This window comes from Ascaphus truei, chromosome 9, assembly GCF_040206685.1.
Source record: "Ascaphus truei isolate aAscTru1 chromosome 9, aAscTru1.hap1, whole genome shotgun sequence".
Taxonomy (NCBI): domain Eukaryota; kingdom Metazoa; phylum Chordata; class Amphibia; order Anura; family Ascaphidae; genus Ascaphus; species Ascaphus truei.
The window spans coordinates 32,599,853-32,617,832 of NC_134491.1; the positions used below are offsets into that span (position 1 = coordinate 32,599,853).

At 43.2% G+C, this 17,980-nt stretch overlaps 1 protein-coding gene across 3 annotated transcripts in view; it reads right to left on the reverse strand.

The window, feature by feature from the left end:
- Positions 1-17,980, reverse strand: part of SPTBN5 (spectrin beta, non-erythrocytic 5) — a 155,318-nt gene that overhangs the window by 94,600 nt on the left and 42,738 nt on the right. For all 3 annotated transcript variants that reach the window (XM_075614318.1, XM_075614317.1, XM_075614320.1), the window contains 11 exons: positions 17,394-17,564; positions 14,333-14,497; positions 12,480-12,706; positions 12,069-12,255; positions 11,128-11,328; positions 7,894-8,010; positions 7,462-7,625; positions 5,278-5,410; positions 4,318-4,463; positions 2,186-2,300; positions 770-880 (listed from right to left, as the gene is read on the reverse strand). In XM_075614318.1, coding sequence (XP_075470433.1) covers positions 770-880; positions 2,186-2,300; positions 4,318-4,463; positions 5,278-5,410; positions 7,462-7,625; positions 7,894-8,010; positions 11,128-11,328; positions 12,069-12,255; positions 12,480-12,706; positions 14,333-14,497; positions 17,394-17,564 — 1,737 coding nt within the window. The remainder of the gene's footprint in view (positions 1-769; positions 881-2,185; positions 2,301-4,317; positions 4,464-5,277; positions 5,411-7,461; positions 7,626-7,893; positions 8,011-11,127; positions 11,329-12,068; positions 12,256-12,479; positions 12,707-14,332; positions 14,498-17,393; positions 17,565-17,980) is intronic.

The following is a 17,980-nucleotide window of genomic DNA, read 5'->3' on the forward strand; positions in this document are numbered from 1 at the left end:
CGCGATACAATGCCCGCGATACAATGCCCGCGATACAATGCCCGCGATACAATGCCCGCGATACAATGCCCGCGATACAATGCCCGCGATACAATGCCCGCGATACAATGCCCGCGATACAATGTCCGCGATACAATGTCCGCGATACAATGTCCGTGATACAATGTTCGTGATAATGGCGGAAGAGACAGGGTGCAGGGGTGGCCAACTCCAGCCCTCAATCCCACAGTGCCGGCGCCGCTGTCGCACCTTGCCTCGTGGTTACAGAGGCCCTGCGCTCTTCCCCACAACAATAAAGCAGAGGGAGAACATGGGGCCTCTGTATGGGGCCTCTGTCTTACCTGTCCGGTGGCATCTCCTCTGTCAGCATCCCTTTATCATGGCACCGCGATGTCAAATGGCATTGCGGTGCCATGATGTCACATGTCGTCGCGACATCATGACGCCGCGTCGTCTGAGATGCCACGCCGGACCAGGAAAGAGGTCCCGTGAAAGCTCCAGCACCGAGTCCTGCAAAAGAGCAAGCCGTTCCTGCTCAAGGGCCACCAACAGGTCAGGTTGTAAGGATATCCCTGCTTCAGCACAGGGGGCTCAATCAGTGGCTCAGTCAAACACTGAGCCACTGATTGAGCCCCCTGTGCTGAAGCAGGGATATCCTTACAACCTGACCTGTTGGTGTCCCTTGATGACTGGAGTTGGCCGCCCCGGGAGTAGTGTGTATGGGACAGTATACATATGCTTCAGCGACGCAGAGTAATGGATCCTTTACCTGCTGCTCATTCCCAGACAGCTCATGCTCAAGGGCCTCATGTTTACGCAGCTGAGACTGGACACCACTGAGGTCGTTGGCAATGTCGTCAGGAACACTTTTGGATTTTTCCTGCCAGGCAAGAAAAAAAAATTCTGTATGTATGTATATCTGTATTTATATAGCGCCTCCCATACACACAGCACCTCACAGCAGTAATACACACGACATAACAATATAAACACATCATGTGGGAATAAGCGCTTCGGAGATCAAAGTCACATTAGGAAAAGGAGTCCCTGCCCCAAAGAGCTTACAATCTAATGACACACGCAGAGCAAGAATGAATATTGACTGTGTGACAATTTATTTCACTGTGTAATTTGGGAGCATGGTCTATTTTAACTATATCTTATTGTATCTACATTTTACTCTATCTAGTTGATTCTAATTGAGTTTAATATATATATATATATATATATATATATCACATTTTAAGTTATGGTGGGTGAAAAAGGCAACAAAAAACCTCCACCGCTAGCATATAGCCAATAAAGAATATCACTTGTGAACACATTCACATTCACATATATATATATCCACACATCCGTTAACTCAGCTACTGTATGTACACTGTATATTGGAACAGGACATATATATATATGTATATCACCCAGGGCGGCTATTTTTTTTTACTAACAGGATCTGAAGATTAGATAAATCATGGGGCACAACACTGAACATTTTCTTATCACCAATGATCTCCCGCCCTACATTTTTTCTGGGTGGGTCTGTTAGCAGCTGGACGCAATCACTTCATGTCAGGACTCTCTTTCATATAAGACCACATGAGTAACCCCAAAGGCAGCAGCCAAAGGGTGTCAGCTGTTTGCTGCCATTCACTGATGTTTGAAATGCTCTGTTGCAATTCCCACAAACATATATTATCTCTAACTGTCCTTGAAATGTCTGTAAATATAATGTTTAACCTCTGTTCATTTAATGTAACCATGTATTGTTATAACAAGGACTTTATTGAAAATGAGCGGTAACGCTCAATGTATTACTTCCGGATAAAACATTTTATATATAAATAATTGTATAAACAGTGGCTGACTATCCCATATATGTGTGTGTTGGTGTTGTGTGTCGGTGGCGTGTTGTGTGTCGGTGGCAGTGTGTGCGATAATCAGCCATTGTACAAACACTTTATCTTCATATTTCAATAATATGGCCACATATCCACAAACACACAAATATATGTTAATACTTGTATTATTTTACCTTCTTATCTTTATAATGTTGGTGTTCTCTTAAAGAATAATGTTAACAGCAATGTTTTTGGCCAGCAAATATTTCTTACTATTCACATCTATTATCAAGTATGTCCTTTGAATATTATAATTTATAGAGACAGCGAAGTATGTGAAGTTTTACCTCTATCTGAGCGAGGGCTTCTTTGAGGTCCCAGTAGCATTTATGTACAGCTTCAGCGTCCCGCAGACGCTTCCCTCTCTCAGTGGTCAGCTGCTGAAGTTCCTCCCATGATGCCCTGCAGCAGAAGGATAAAGGGGCACCTCCATTCATCTCTTTATCTTTGTCAAGTGTTTTAGAATTTCCGGCACAGGGTGTAAGTCTCCGATATCACCAGGAAAGAATCAACGAGGGTCATTTTAGAACGCTTTGCTGCAGTGCTTTTACCGGGGTAGAAGCACCAGATTGTACATAGAAAATAAATCCTATAACTTCCTATAGGAAATCTGATGCTGTTTCTTACCTAAAAAATAACATGGCGGGGAGGGAGGGGGGGGGGGGGGGAGGGTCAGGGGAGTGGGGGGGGGGCGTGAAAGTACCCATAATAACTCTGAGGACCGGTTAGATTTAATGTAATATGTAGATGTAATACACATGTAAATGTTATTGGCGACGTAATTATTCCATAAAAGAAGCGATCATTTGTTAGTATCCGAGAAGCGCATACAAGCTGATACCCTGCGCTTTTCAGGATGGCTAGGAACGGTAACAGCTGTTAGGGGCTGGATAGAAAGATCTGTTCAAGGATGAATCCACACAAATGTGTTCTTTAAACCGAATATCCTAGATTGCACCTTAAAGGTTGCAGGCCCCTCGGGCAGCAAAAGCGTTAATGTACTGCTGGATAAGTTAATAATAATAGCATGTTCTTGTATAGCGCTGCTAGTTGTACGCTAGGTCCCTTGGAGCTTACAATATATGTTTTTGGTGCCTGAGGCACAGGGAGATAAAGTAAATTGTCCAAGGTCACAAGGAGCTGACACTGGGAATTGAACCAGGCTCCTCTGCTTCAAAGTCTCAGTGCCAGTGAGTGTTGTTACTCACTGAGCCACTGCCTCTCAAGTTCATAGCTTACAGCTGCAGTTCTGTTTATAGAGCAGCAGCGCTACTGACATTTCTACCTGAACAGAGGCAGTGGTCTTCTAGAATCAGTGAGGGATATAGTGCAGTGAGATGTATTACTATTCCCCGCTCCTTCTGGGGCAGAGAAACCTGTCCGTTGTCTCCTACTTCTTCCCATGATCACCTTGATGGCAGCACCAGGTACAGTACTGTATGTGCTGATCAAGAAGAACCAGGAGCCAAAGGAATTATTCATTAAATCAAAATTTACATTAACATCTAGTGCAGGGGTGGCCAACTCCAGTCCTCAACGGCCACCAACAGGTCAGGTTTTCAGGATATCCCTGCGTCAGCACAGGTGGCTCAGTCAATGACTTAGCCACCTGTGCTGAAGCAGGGATATCCTGAAAACCTGACCTGTTGGTGGCCCTTGAGGAATGGAGTTGTCCACTCCTGGTGTATTATCATAGATGACATAGGAGATCCAAGACCGTTGCCCCCGACTGCCGAGAAGAGATTAGTGATAGCTCAATCATTTCATTGTAAAGGTAAGTTTGTACTGTACTGCTCCTGTAGTGTAAACACGTATTGGAATAAAATAAACAGAGGTGCTCACTATTGTATAGATTCAATTTATTGAAATGGTTTTGTGACATTGAATGACAATGAAAATATCCAAGGAACGTTACGAGCGCTGCAGATGGAGTCAGTTGCGGGTCCAGCTATAAAACGTAGGATTCCTGAATGCGCCCCTATAATTAGTAAGTCCAAGAGAGGGCGTCTCTACCTCATGCCCCACATATCCCCAACTTCCCTATTTAACTAGACAATGTGGCAACATGAAGTGCTATGTGCTGTATCATTTATATAAAACTGGAAACTTATGTAGTTTAGATGCTTTTATGGGGTGCACAAACTTTCCCCCCTGCCTGCTCTCCCCCCCTGATCACACACCCCTCTTATCTTGTCTCCAGCGTCAAATGACGCCACGGGGCCATCTGATGTCGCGTTGCCATGGATCCGTTGGAGAAGTTACAGAGGCCTCAATCAGTCCACTGGCATTCAATTGAAATGCTTTGGTGAAGAGCGTAGGGCCTCTGTAACCGCCGTGCTCCCCAACCCAATTCCCCCACCGGTTTGCGCACCCCTGTTTTAACTAACCCCAACGTAACATGATAGAAGGGTTCAATTACCGTAGCTCCTTCTGCTTCTGCACAATCAGCATGGATTCTGAATGCCCGTGATCCAGCAGGTTCTCGGCAAGCTGCTGGCAGGCAGACATCCTCTGGCCAGCTGTGTCCATCTGGTGTCGGAAGGTGGCAAACTTGGCTTGGAAGTGCTGTGAAAACAAAGACTGGTGAAGGGGAGGGGAATGTTTTTTTTGTTCTACCTTCTATGGAGCCAAACTGACTGGTAGCTCAGTCTCCTGTGTGAGAGACACATGGGCACAGGACAAGATAGGAGTTTGAGGAAACGTTGGAGAGAAGATTAAAGGGACACAGGGTGTTTACTGCTGGCAGGTGTTTGTGACACCCGTCTTGTGCTAACAATAAAAATATTACAAATCATCGCTGATTACATTTAGATTATTTATGTCAATGTTTCAGCTTTGATGCTTTACTTGAAAACAATGATGTTTGAGAATTATCACGCTATAAGTGTCTACAAAGTGCAAGAGAACGTTTTAAATTACAATTAAATACCAACCCTTTTCTTTTTTTAACAAGCTGTATGGGTTGTATTGTTGTAGTGAATGTTTTCATTGCTATAGTGTTTGAATAACATATATACATACATATGCAAGTTTTATTCTGGTTGAAACCAAGATGTATTTTGCACTAATCGTTAACAAGGCGTTCGTTTCATAACGCTGCGGCTGCCTGGCAGGAGGGCGCAGCTCAGTAAGTTTGCGCAGCCCTGTTCTAAGCTACTCTATAAAACACCTTCTGCCTATGCAATATACCTTGAGGCCCATGCACGTGAATAAGCGGTGAGGGGTATTCCAGAGCAGGAAGGTGTCATATGGCAGAAAACAATGTAAGAAATATTGGCCAGTATGTCATGTGTTTGCACTGGTAAATATTAACACCGGCAGAAGATGCCAGAAGATGCAAGAACACAAATGTGTAATACATTATAAGATAAGGGTTTACCAGGACGTGTTCATAGTTGTTGCCGTAGTCCTCAGAACTGGCCACCTGCCTTTGCTGGCCGATCCATTCCTGCAGATCCCCAGACTCTCTAAGGTATTCGTGCAAAGCCAAGGTCTCTTCCAGCTTCCCCCATCTATGTAGGAACAGAGGCACAGGGAATGGGAATACACCAAACCGTTCAAAGGAGAAATGCCTTTTCCAACACAGAGAGTTATTAGCAGAAGATATTGCCTAGTTCATCGCTGTATTCCAAATCTTTTAGAATCATCAAAGTCTTCTCATTAGCAGCACTATTTCCCATAACTACTTAGTGAATGATGTGTACACTGCAGTCAGGCGCTTGGTTTAAGCTTACTTATCTTGCACAAACCATCCATGGTGGTTCAGGCAAAGCTACATCCACAAGCAATGCTGTCTGCACTATCTACACTAGATAAACCATTGCAGGAGGGATAGGGCAGTATTTAGACAGGTACGGCCACCTTTATTGTGTTCTGCTAATAGCTGCATTTGAAATGCTTTTAAAATTAGGAAAATGGACCTGCCAGTTCTACTACTGATGTGACTGCTTTTTAATACATTGAAGATTAAAAATGTTGTTGAACAAAGAGTGCATTGCATTGCAGGTCCCTCTAGTAAAGACGGATTTATTTGCAAATGTTACAATTAAGTAAAAATAGCCGTGTTAGTTTAGTATATTTTTCTGAAATTTAAATCTCTCTATAAGAGAAAATGATGTGTGAATTTAACATAAAGCAAGTAATCCTAAAGACAAGGCAATGTGTTAACAACAACAAAAGATCGGGTTAACCCCCCTCCAAAACGGTTACTGACATGGCTGTTGTATGCTGGGCCCCACCCTAGGGTGCTATGGGGATCCAGACTTCACGCAGGGGTATTTAAGGAGGAGGGACTATTCTGGAAGGTTAGGTTCCAGGAGGACATGAGGAGAGGAGCAACAGGGAGAGTAGATAAGTCATGTTTATAAAGTAATAGTATAGACCAGGCCCCCCTGTTCATTAGGTTGTATATAGGGACTGTACCTGTTAAGTTAGGATTCCTGAAAGAAGAAATGGAGTCCCGAATAAGTAATAAAACAGAATATGGCAAGCCATAGAGGGCTTCAGAAAAGAGGGCTCCAGGGTGCTGGCGGATCAGCGCTAATATTCCTCATCCAATTGTATGGAAGTGGCAGTTACCAAACAGGCAAAAGGTATTGGGTCACGTAAGAAAAGACCGGCCAATATTCCCGTAGGGGCCCTGACTAATCGGATCAATACCGATGATGGTTGCGAAGCAACAAGGGAGGCGGGTCCCACACTTTCTCAGAGCAACTAAGTCAAAGTACCTTCATTCGAGTGTTAAAAGTGGGCGCTGATGGAAGATCTGTATTCATGTACAGTATGTCTGTTATAAAATCCAGTACAACATTATTAATATGTGTATGAGCGGTCACTGTCCCAACATTATTAATATGTGTATGAGCGGTCACTGTCCCAACATTATTAATATGTGTATGAGCGGTCACTGTCCCAACATTATTAATATGTGTATGAGCGGTCACTGTCCCAACATTATTAATATGTGTATGAGCGGTCACTGTCCCAACATTATTAATATGTGTATGAGCGGTCACTGTCCCAACATTATTAATATGTGTATGAGCGGTCACTGTCCCAACATTATTAATATGTGTATGAGCGGTCACTGTCCCAACATTATTAATATGTGTATGAGCGGTCACTGTCCCAACATTATTAATATGTGTATGAGCGGTCACTGTCCCAACATTATTAATATGTGTATGAGCGGTCACTGTCCCAACATTATTAATATGAGTATGAGCGGTCACTGTCCCAACATTATTAATATGTGTATGAGCGGTCACTGTCCCAACATTATTAATATGTGTATGAGCGGTCACTGTCCCAACATTATTAATATGTGTATGAGCAGTCCCCGTGTGTGGGGACACGAATAAATGACAGCTGTACTACAAAAGTTCCTGGCGCCCATTATTCTACAACTTCGCTACCTCATCACCCAGCCCCTGAGTGGTGGTAACCCATGTGGAGTCGCCATATAATACACCCCAATGTAATCTCCCTAGAAGCCGGGCAGGGAGGGTTACATATGACAGGTATATTAAGGTGAAAGAACCACATTGTGCCTGGTTGCAAATACCTTATTGTAGCTCGATCCTGAAGATCTCTCATTTGAGAGTGGATTCTTCCCACTGGTGCATCTACCTCATCATACTGGACAGACACAGGCAGAGGCAACTTTTGCCCAGTGCGACCCAGCTCCGTCGCCAAGTTCTGATACAGCTCAATCTCATGCTGCACGCCCTGGTGATAAAGACAAGGTAGGAAGGTGTTCTCAACTATTCCTTTCAATACATTGGCGACAGCGTATCAAGACTGAGCCTACTTGGAGATTAATGACATCACTTTGCATTTCTTAGTCTCAGTGCATCCACATACTTGACAGGTTATTCACTAAGGGATAGAGGTTTATGATTAATGGCTTTCATAGTATGTGACACTGCTACTCTAATACATGTCTGTCAGGGCAACAAAATGATTGAGAATTGGAGAACAAGAGACCTCACTGTACCTTGTGATTCTTTATCTGCTTCATTGTGGCGACCTCATCTTTGCCAAAGTCCTTACTGCTCACTAATGGGAGTTTCTCTACTATCCAGTTCTCCATATCAGACACATCCAAAAGGAACTTTCAAATTACGCAAGAGGAGGAAAGAAAACAGGATAGATTATTTTACATTTTAACCCAGTGTTTGCTAGAAGGGCTTATTATATCTTTTAGCAAAAAAAAGAAGATCAGTGTCACAGCCAATAGTGAAAAAGCGGAACTCACCAGCCAAAAAATGACGCTAAAAAACCTTTATTAAACTACATTAAAAGTGAAGACATCACACACGAATAAGCTCCTCCTCCCACGCGTTTCACGCCGTCACTGGCGCTTTCTCAGCCGGCTTTGTTTTTTCTTATTATATCTTTATTTATCTGAGTTATATTTAGCTTAATCTCTTACATGGCATACATATAGATTGCCCAAAAAGGGAGCTAGCAAATTAGGACAAGTCTTTGATCAAAGACAACACATAATGCTGTCGGCAGCACTGTTTTTACATGCCATTACCCAGAATCCCTGGCTGCAGTGGAAGGCTTGCATGCTAAGAGATAACGGGGAAAGGCAGGATTGCAGACCTGTGACGTGTGAATGTGCTCAGAGGGTTCTCCAGTTTTTCCTAATAAGCATTTTGATATAAAACATGCACCCCCTTCTTTGCTCTTTTCTGGGCCACCTTCACTCCCCTCCAGCCTCCAGAACCACACAGAGTACTCAACATCAGTTCATTATACTGTAGTGCCGACGAGTATTCTAAAACAAACCTGGGGCAATCACCAACAAGACCCAGGTACATGCTGGGTACATGCTGCAACATTTCTGCAGACAGACTAATGGCCCATCGGATTAACAGCGGGGGTCCCTAGCTGTCCCATTCAAACTGAATAGGACTGCCAGGGGCCGCTGCTGTGTTAATCCGATGGGCCATTAGTCTCTGCAGAAATGTCACTTAAATGTTGCAGCATGAACCCAGCATGTACCTGGGTCATGTTGGTGGTAGCCCCAGATTTGCTCCAGATTTTCAAGGCAAGTTTAAGGCAAGTTTTAGAATACTCGTCGGCGCACCTGTATGAATCTCTAAAGGGAAACACTACCTCTTTTCCGCCAATGGTTAGATCCCTTTCTATTCAACCTAACATGCTTGTGAAACATACATAAGAAGCAGTCAAGGGAATGAAACTCTCGTCTTACAGATATAGCCAACATTAGTACTCCCGCTGGCGCATTGCAGCGGGACACAGACTACGCACCGGCAGGACAATCGGACATTGTTTTGGCTCAGTCCCGCAAGAGAAGGGGGCGGGGCCTATCGAGCTATTTAAACTCCAGACGGGCGCCACTAGGTGCCATAACATTGGCTTCATCTGTACATGAGAAAGATGAAATACATCTTTTCATTTTAGTTGTATAGTTTAAATGTCACTTTGGTATTCTCATGAACAAACATACATAAAATATAAACAATAAATAACCAATTATCAAAATTAGGATGCAATCATAACAACGACAATAACAAGGCAAGCCCTAAAAAGCTCTTCTTTTAAACTGTTGGGGTAGAAGAGATAATGGCAATAAGAAATCAGAAATATAATGTTTGAACAGAAGACACCTCGTACTGCAGAACCCTATTGTATACCACCGAGTTTTACTGTATAATCCAAAAGCGTTCGAGGTTGAAAATATCTGTCAGATCGTTGAGACACCTGACATTTTGGTGGGACATTTTTTTTTCAGCTGTTAAGGATGACTACAGTATGTGCTATGAGAATAGACATAGCAACAAATGGACATTTCCTTCTACCTAAACCGATTGGATATTACCCCAATTTCAAAAGGAGTTGCTCCACTGAGACAGAAAAAACACTATATCCCATTTGTCCTAGTATGAGTATAATAGCGTTAAAAAAGATGGGCAATCTACAAGAAAAAACGTTTTTTGGGGGAATATTGGAATTGTGAAGAATAAGAAGTTTATTATGGGAAGAGTTTTCATTTAAAAAAAACATTTACTGTGCTGATTCAATTTAAGTACATTAACTCCCACCTGGCCAAATCCTTCTCCGCTTTAGCCAGGCTTGGGAAAAACATTTGTTTGGGAGCTCGTTAAAACGCCTAAATATTTGAGCTCCATGACCTTAGTGATCAGGGATTCCGCAGAGGGAAAACGTGGATGGGAGTGGTATATTTTCAGATTTGACCCAATTTACCTTGTATCCCAAAACTCTACTCGAGTGTTATCACCTTCATTAACACCTCAGAAATGGAGTTCAGATTATTGGGGAGTATAGGCGAATTGTATGCAAATAGTGAGATCTTGTGATTAGTGTGCCCCTATTATTCCTACTATTAGCTTGTAGTAAGGGCTCAATTTCCATTACAAAAAACAACGGAGACAAGAGACAACCCAGACACGTTCCTCTCTTCAAATAGATATAATCAGACAGGATACCCTTCGATTCGACTCTGGCTCTTAGAGAAGAATAGAACATATCCAGCCATCCAATGTCAAGTTCCAAAACAACAATTTCAAAAGCGTGGTCCGCAGGAGCAGACTGACCTTCTGAAGCGCTAAGCTATGTCAAGTTTAAGAGGCCCCAAAAATTAGAAATGGACGTATTATTGCAACTGAAGGGACCATTGAAAATATAAACATGAAACTGCAATGAATGAAACCATTATACATTGTTATATACAAAGATGACAGTGTAAAGCTAAAACGAACAGTGTTTGCACGTCACATTCATTTTAATATTAAAACATTTTCATTATGGATTTTTGGAGAGCAAAGTCACTGATGATCTCTTCAAATTATAAGCTACGAAATGTGTCACTTTCAATACACATGATGCTTAGAGTCATATTTCAACGAAAATGTCAATATTATAGAGAATCTTCTTTATTTATCATCTGATTTTAAAAGTTGAATTGCATTCATTTTGTTTTTGAGGCCCATCATGTTGTGAGACCCTAAACTGTAGCTTAGTTAGCTTATGCGTAAGTCCGGCACTGGTTGTCCGCATCTAATAACAGTAGTGAAATACCTTACAGCCCTAGAAGGTTGAAAATCCTTTTGATGTTAGATTTTAGGTGGCAACGTTTCATAAAGCCATTTTGATCTAAACAAGCAAACTGAGTAAGAAAAAGAGGAAATGGACAAACTTGAATTAAACATCGTAAGAAGAAGAACTGAGCTCTCACCTGTTGAAAACCGACAGATTTCTGCATGATCTTCATCCGTTCCTCGCATGCCTTCTCCAGGTCAGACCAGGCTTGATGTAACGCCTCATTTTTGGCCACTATGTTTCGAGATTCCGGGTGACTGCTCGCAATTAGCGATTTCCCCATTTCCAGGACCCTCTGTAATTGCTGCGTGTGGGCATTCACCTCTGCTTGTAACTCCTACGCAATTCAAGTAACAGAACGAGCGTCATTAACACCCGGTTAAATATACTACATGCTAGTAGAGATCAATGTGTCATACCAGTAACTCTCGAGTTTAGACCAGTAGTTGAAGTGGGATGGCAAGGGGACGTACAGAGTACCAATGCTTTTTGCTCTTGAAATCTGGATGTCTCTTTGTTTAATAGACAGTGGGGTCTGTTCTAAAAGGCCACGCTCCCTTCATGCTCAAACAGCACAAACACAAGGACAGTATCACCTCTTTTTTTGTGCAACTTTGACCACTGTCTTCTGCTGTGTCTCTCACTGATGGGACAGGCTTAAAATAGCTACTAGAAATGAAAGACCTGTGCTCAGTATACCTAGGTTAGGCGCAATGTTTGTTCATAGCGAGTGCAATTAGGTATCCTTTGGGTTGTATCGATCAACCTTTTTGTAATAATATACCTAGGTTAGGCACAGGTTTCTTGGTGAGATAGTTTCATCCCAGCTCAGACCTGGTGAATTTCCGGACACGAAAGGGAACATGGATAACTAGTGACTCATAACGTGAGGCATCTTATTGCAGCCTCAAATAACACCTCTTATTGCCCTATATAATTGCACCCCAAATGCATGGGAATGCAAGTGGGACACCAATACATTGATAAAATATATTGATGCTAAAAGAAACAAAGATATTTGTCTTTTGGAGCACTGATGTAATGACATGATACAGTGGAATAAAGAGGTGGTGATACCTTGTGCTTCTTGATCAAGCTTTGGGCTGCATCCAAAGACTTGCCATAGTGAATGGAGCTGGCGGTTGGCATCCTATCAGCGATCCACGTCATCTCCAGGTCGTAGTAGTGATAAAACTCATACTGATCCACCTTGGCCTGTAGGAACACTCTCCTCTTGGCAAGGGGCCCCTGCAGGGATTCAAACCTGGAAATAATTGTGAAGGAAAATGTGTAAAGGTGCAGCTCAACTCAGAGACTATTATAGAGTTTAGAAGGCACTTTGCAAATCGCAACTTCTAATGTAGGCCTTTGAGGGTTCCTTTGGGGCGAATGAAGAAAACAATGTTCCAGCAATTCCAAAGCTGTAGTTTATTTTTATTAGGCTTTACAATTATTATCTTATTCATTTATGACACACAGAACCATCACCTTCGAAGATATTTCATGGTCTCATCCATAATCCTCTGTGAGTTGAAATGGTTGGTGGCCATTTTCTGGGCATGGGAAACGATGGAGTTCATCTTGTCCGCCAGCTCCCGGCTCTCGTTCTCCAGTTGCCGATGCTCCTTCAACAGGTCCCGACTGGTTCTCAGATCATGGCCGGACTCTGGGGCTTGCAGGACTTTCTCAATCTTCTCAATCTTTACTTTGGCATCCTGGATTGCGAACATTAGAAGGAAGGATAAGGTTGAGATCAAGGGGCAGAGCAGTGAAGTGTAAGGTACTGAAAAATGTATCACGAAAGAGGCTCTTCTCTTCTGCACCCTTTTATAAAGGGTCACCTGGTCCCAATTAATGGGGAAAGGTTCAGAGTCCTGGTTTTAGAGTGATCCGTGATACTTATTGACGGAAACAACCGTGGTGTTTTTGTAGGGTGCTCACCTAATAGGGAGTGTTCACCTAATACAGAGATCAAGCTCAGTAAGTTCTGGTGTTCATCATCTGCCTTCAGGTTACATAGGACAGACTTGGACAATCCAGCATTCACTTTTACAATAAATTCACTGTCTAGAAACAAATGAGCCAAAGTCACATGAGTTCCAGATGTTGAATCTCTTAGTGATGAAGGTTCATTCAATGCTTTGCTAACCCCTACACATCCATCAGAGTTAAATGGGCCCCAATAACTCAAAGCTGCCAAAAATATAATACTTCGGATAAAAGTTCTGCATATGTCGTGTCTGTTCAGCACTTCATGCAAAGCAATTACATGGAAAGCAGATTTAATTTAAGGAAAGCAGAAACGGTATACAGTTGTGTGATTCGCTATTCCATTTACCAGACCAATTAGAGAGTTCTAAGTGTATATTGTGTATAAACTTCTGAGATGTCACAAACTGTAAGGAATTCGGTTCTGCTTTTGGTTATAGCCTTGCAAAACTGTGCAGTTTCTAGTTACTCCCTCTGGCAATCTATAAGCACCTGTGCTAGCTATCTCTGCTGCCCAAGCCAGTGCTCCGTCATTGGAGGAATTCTCACACACCTCCCCCTCCTGTGATTGGCTCACTGCCCTTTATATGCTGGGCTTTAGCACTGAGTCAGTGCCGAGCATAACCCTTCACTGGATGTTACTGTGTTCAGCCACAAGCCTCTTGGCTTGTCCTCCTTTTGTACTAACCTTTCGAGTTCTCGTTATTAGTTCCAGAGGCCTGCTGCTACTCTCCACGCAGAGGCCTGAGTTCCTGTGTTCCTAAGGTCTGCTGCTACCCTCCACGCAGAGACCTGTCTGCATTGGTTTGCCAGCACTGGTCCCTGCAACCTGCTGCATACACCTCTTGCAGAGGTTGCTGTTTCCACCCCGTGGCCTGCTGCTCTTTCTCCTTCGCAGAGGCCAGCTTGAACTCCTGCGCTGAAGCATTGGTTCACCAGTGTTGCCTGGTGGTGTGCCCACTCCGGTCAGTCTTCCCTCTCCTAGACCGGCGCCATGGGCCGTGGATGCCACTCGCGCAAACCCCGTTCCCGACCTGCAGCAATTACGCTGAAGCAGAAGGACGTGCTTGATTTCCTGTTGCCGACTCCCTGCTTGGACTACTACTACCCGGATATCTCCTCTCCCAACTCTGGCTCACCCAATGACTATGCTGCTCTCCCCCGTCCTGAACCCGGCCTGTTTGACTACGAACTTCGCACTCCGGACCAGTCTGCGCGGTCTAAGGTCGGTGATTTCATAACCCCACCTCAGCACCGCGGTCCGGCCCCAGTTTGTGGCGAGCACAATCGTAACACAAACCTGTCTCGGGTGTAGGGATGAGCTGGAGAAATGGTTGGTGCATTGGACTGACCTGTAGAAGCTCCATGAGCTGCTCCTGCTGCCCGGCCTGCCTGAGTTTGGCTCCTCTCTCAGACATCTTGCTGTTGAGATCTTCCCACTTCTTGGTTAGCTCCAACATCTTGGCCTCAATGGCCTCTCTGGCATAATGTTTTTCTCTCACCAGCTGCTTTCCCACCTGTCAGCAGACATTGGAAGATTGGAAACTCTATAAGCAACTGCAAACATGACAACGTGCTCTCATCAAACGTCAATGGAGATAGCTAGAGGGGTCCAACAGTAGTGTATTATATTCAGTACTAAAGGAGAAGAACAAGCTACATTTATTTGTTGTAAAACTCCACCAATTCAATGTATGATGGCCCGATTTACTTTACCCACAGCCAGGGATTACGAGGGTAAAACAGGCTTCAGCAATCCTCAACTGCAGGGAGAGCAATGAAGAGCAGGGTCACAGGTAAATGCCTTTCCATCTACCGACCCTAGGCTACACCTGGACGTGGTCTATCACTGGCCCTCATGGAGGGATGCAACTAGCTACTTGCAAAACAAGACGCCTGCTGATTCTCCATATATCATGCAGCAAAGTCAAGGATTTATTACGTGTAAAGTGCCAATGTTTCAGTCATCATGTGACCTTCATTACATTACATTAATTCTGCATCATAAGACCTGTAGATCAGGTTAAAGGGTTGACATGATAATGCCATTAATCCAGTACGCTGTCTTTGGATTTTTGTGACCCAAGAGTATTATTTTCCACTTTTTGGTATTAAATTGTTGTTACCACACTCTTGACCATTCCTCCAATCGGTGCCAGAGTAAGACTTTGGGAGGCACACAGCCAGGCATCTCAAACACTGTCCTCAAGGGCCACCAACAGGCCAGCTTTAATGGATATCCCTGCTTCAGCACAGGTGCTGCAGTCTTCAACTAAGCAACTGATTGAGCCACCTGTGCTGAAGCAGGGATATCCATAAAAGCTGGCCTGTTGGGGCCCGAGGACTGTGTTTGAGACCCTTGCACTAAGCTATGATAAAGACGAGGCCCCTTGTAAGGGAGTGAAGAGGTTAACTCCCTTTCCAGACTGCACTGGTGTCGGGTTTCATGCAGGTGGGATGTGAAACTCCTGATTGAACAGGTATAAAAAGCAGGAAGTAGCTGCTGTCAGGGTCCCTGTTTGCAGTCTGTGAGAGGATCACAGAGAGTGCCCGCCCGCAGGGAGCCAGGCTGGGTTGACCAGAAGATTTTGCCTGGCAACCGTGAGGAACCCACAGCTTCACCCAGCAGAAGCCTGCACAAAGAAGGGCAAAAAGACTTCCTGGGAGCAGCAGGACCTCAAAGAAAAATCGGAGACGCCTAACCAGCAACAATGTCAGATAAGACTTTCACTATTGTTCCCTGTCTTTCTAAATACTGTTTCATATGTTTCCCATGTAACCATGTTAGTTGGCCAGCGTCGTTAGAAAGGGCCACAACAAAGTGTAGTTAGTCTCCTGAAAGGAGTAGGTGTTTATTTTATTATTTTGTGTATTGTCTTAATGGGGCAGTAGCCCTATTGTTTGGTTGCTGTTTTGTGGTTAATAAACCAATCCAGCTAAGCGGAACCCTCTGTCTATGCGTCTAACTGCCCTCGCCTACAGGCCGCTGATTCACACCCCTATAAAAAAATGTCAAAAAAACATTGTGGGGAGGGTAGCTCCCGTAAACTGTTTTGAGTTCTCCTCTCAACTGGAAGGGTACGTGAGTCCATTCCTAGAACTTAAACAAAACAGGGATTGTTGATATTAAGTTGAAGGAAAGAACGAATCTAAACCATTGGGTTCTTCTGCAAAATGTTGAGTCGCTGTTGTCCATCCTGTCATTACATAGGTTGTTTTTAACATACATTCAACTTTTGTTACTAAATATTCAAACCACTATTGATTTTATTCTAATTTATTTTTAGTGTGAATAGACCCATTTGGATTTACGGAGTCACTCAAATATATTATAGGTATGTAAAACATTTTTTTTTTTTTTAAATCTTAGTATTTGGAGGCCCTAAGCTGTAGCTTATTTAGTATATTCGTAAATCCACCACTGCCTCTACTACGTAAATCCTTAGTCGTGTTTACGCCCCGGTCCCTGGACTGTCAACCCTGTTGCAGATCTTTGTGTCATCTGCAAAAAGACCTACTTTCCCCTTCAAAGCATTTGTAATGTCTCCAATAAAGGTACAGTATTAAAGAGCGCTGGTCCCAGCAGTTGGTTCGTGTTACTTCCTTATTAGTTCCAAAACCTTCAAACGGGTTATCAAAGAACAAAACATGGGTGCAAATGATACTTCCATAGACTATTATTGGGTCTCTTCTCCTTTCCTTTGCATTTATAAATATATTTTTAACCAATATTGAAATGATTTCCACGTATTCTTTTTTTAACTCTGTATTTCGTATTTGTTGATTTATATAACAGCTGCCGATGTGTGCTTATACGAGACACAAGAATAACAGAATTAGGTATATATATATATATATATATATATATATATATATATATATATATATATATTTATTTATTTAATTATTTTTTTAACAAGTGTCTTTCCGTCACGCACGGGATCACCTACGTTTTACACACGGCCCCGCTGCACATCGGTAGAAAGCCCTGCACAAGCACAGCCCAGAAAAATTGTCGGATTTTTTCATTTGTAGAGTTCGCCCCCTTTTTATTGAGCAATCCACATGGCGTGCATTTCCCGTACGTTACATCCCAGACATGTGTGCGGGCTCCTGATGGCAAGTTAAAAATACATCAGAGTGAAAGTGGGGGACAGGAGTCCCTGCCCTGAGAGAAGCTTACAGTTTCACTTTTTGACAAAAGTATTTTCTTTTAACCTACAGTATTACAGTAGCTCACATGGTACTTCTCCCTTTAGCTGCCTGAAGAACAGAGCATGCAAATTCTCTCTCCAACTGAGAAAGAAGCTGAACTTCAAAGCTCTTATTAATAAAGTATTCAATAGTTATTTGTGGGCAGATCGACGTTTCGGTCTCTAACTTGGACCTTTGCCTGAAGGACAGAGCCCACACCTTTAGAAGATCCTCAAAGCGAACTTGGTTCGCCACCATCTCTTTCTCTGCAGCCTCGTGCCACTTCAGCTTGCGAAGGATGTTGGTTGGGTCCCGATAGGACTCATCTAATGCGATCTTGTACTTCTCCTCCATCCACACCAGCAGCTCAGTGGCATCCCGGTTGAATTCCTAAATAGAGGATTACAATTAGGGCCTCAGGAATATCAACAAAAGTAGTGGATGAAAAGCAAACTCTGCATCAACAGAGAAAGATCTTCTGTGCTGGAGGGATCAGCAAAATGTAGCCCTGCAAGTGCCGATATGAACCTTTCCTAGAAACGGTGATCTGTCAAAACAAGCCGATGATTGAGAAAACACATTAACAACATACGCTGTCCTGTAAATCCCTCGGAGGAGGTCTGCCTTTTAGGGACTAGCACAAACCACTCTTCCTTATCCCTTCTTCTTTGCCTATTTCACATGAAAGCATTTGAGAAGGAAAGCTATTTTTTTTTTTTGCTGTTCCAGCTGAGATAAAACCAAAAGGGATATATGAAGATCTCAATACAGTCAATACACAAATCCCTATTCCTAGGCAATAGACA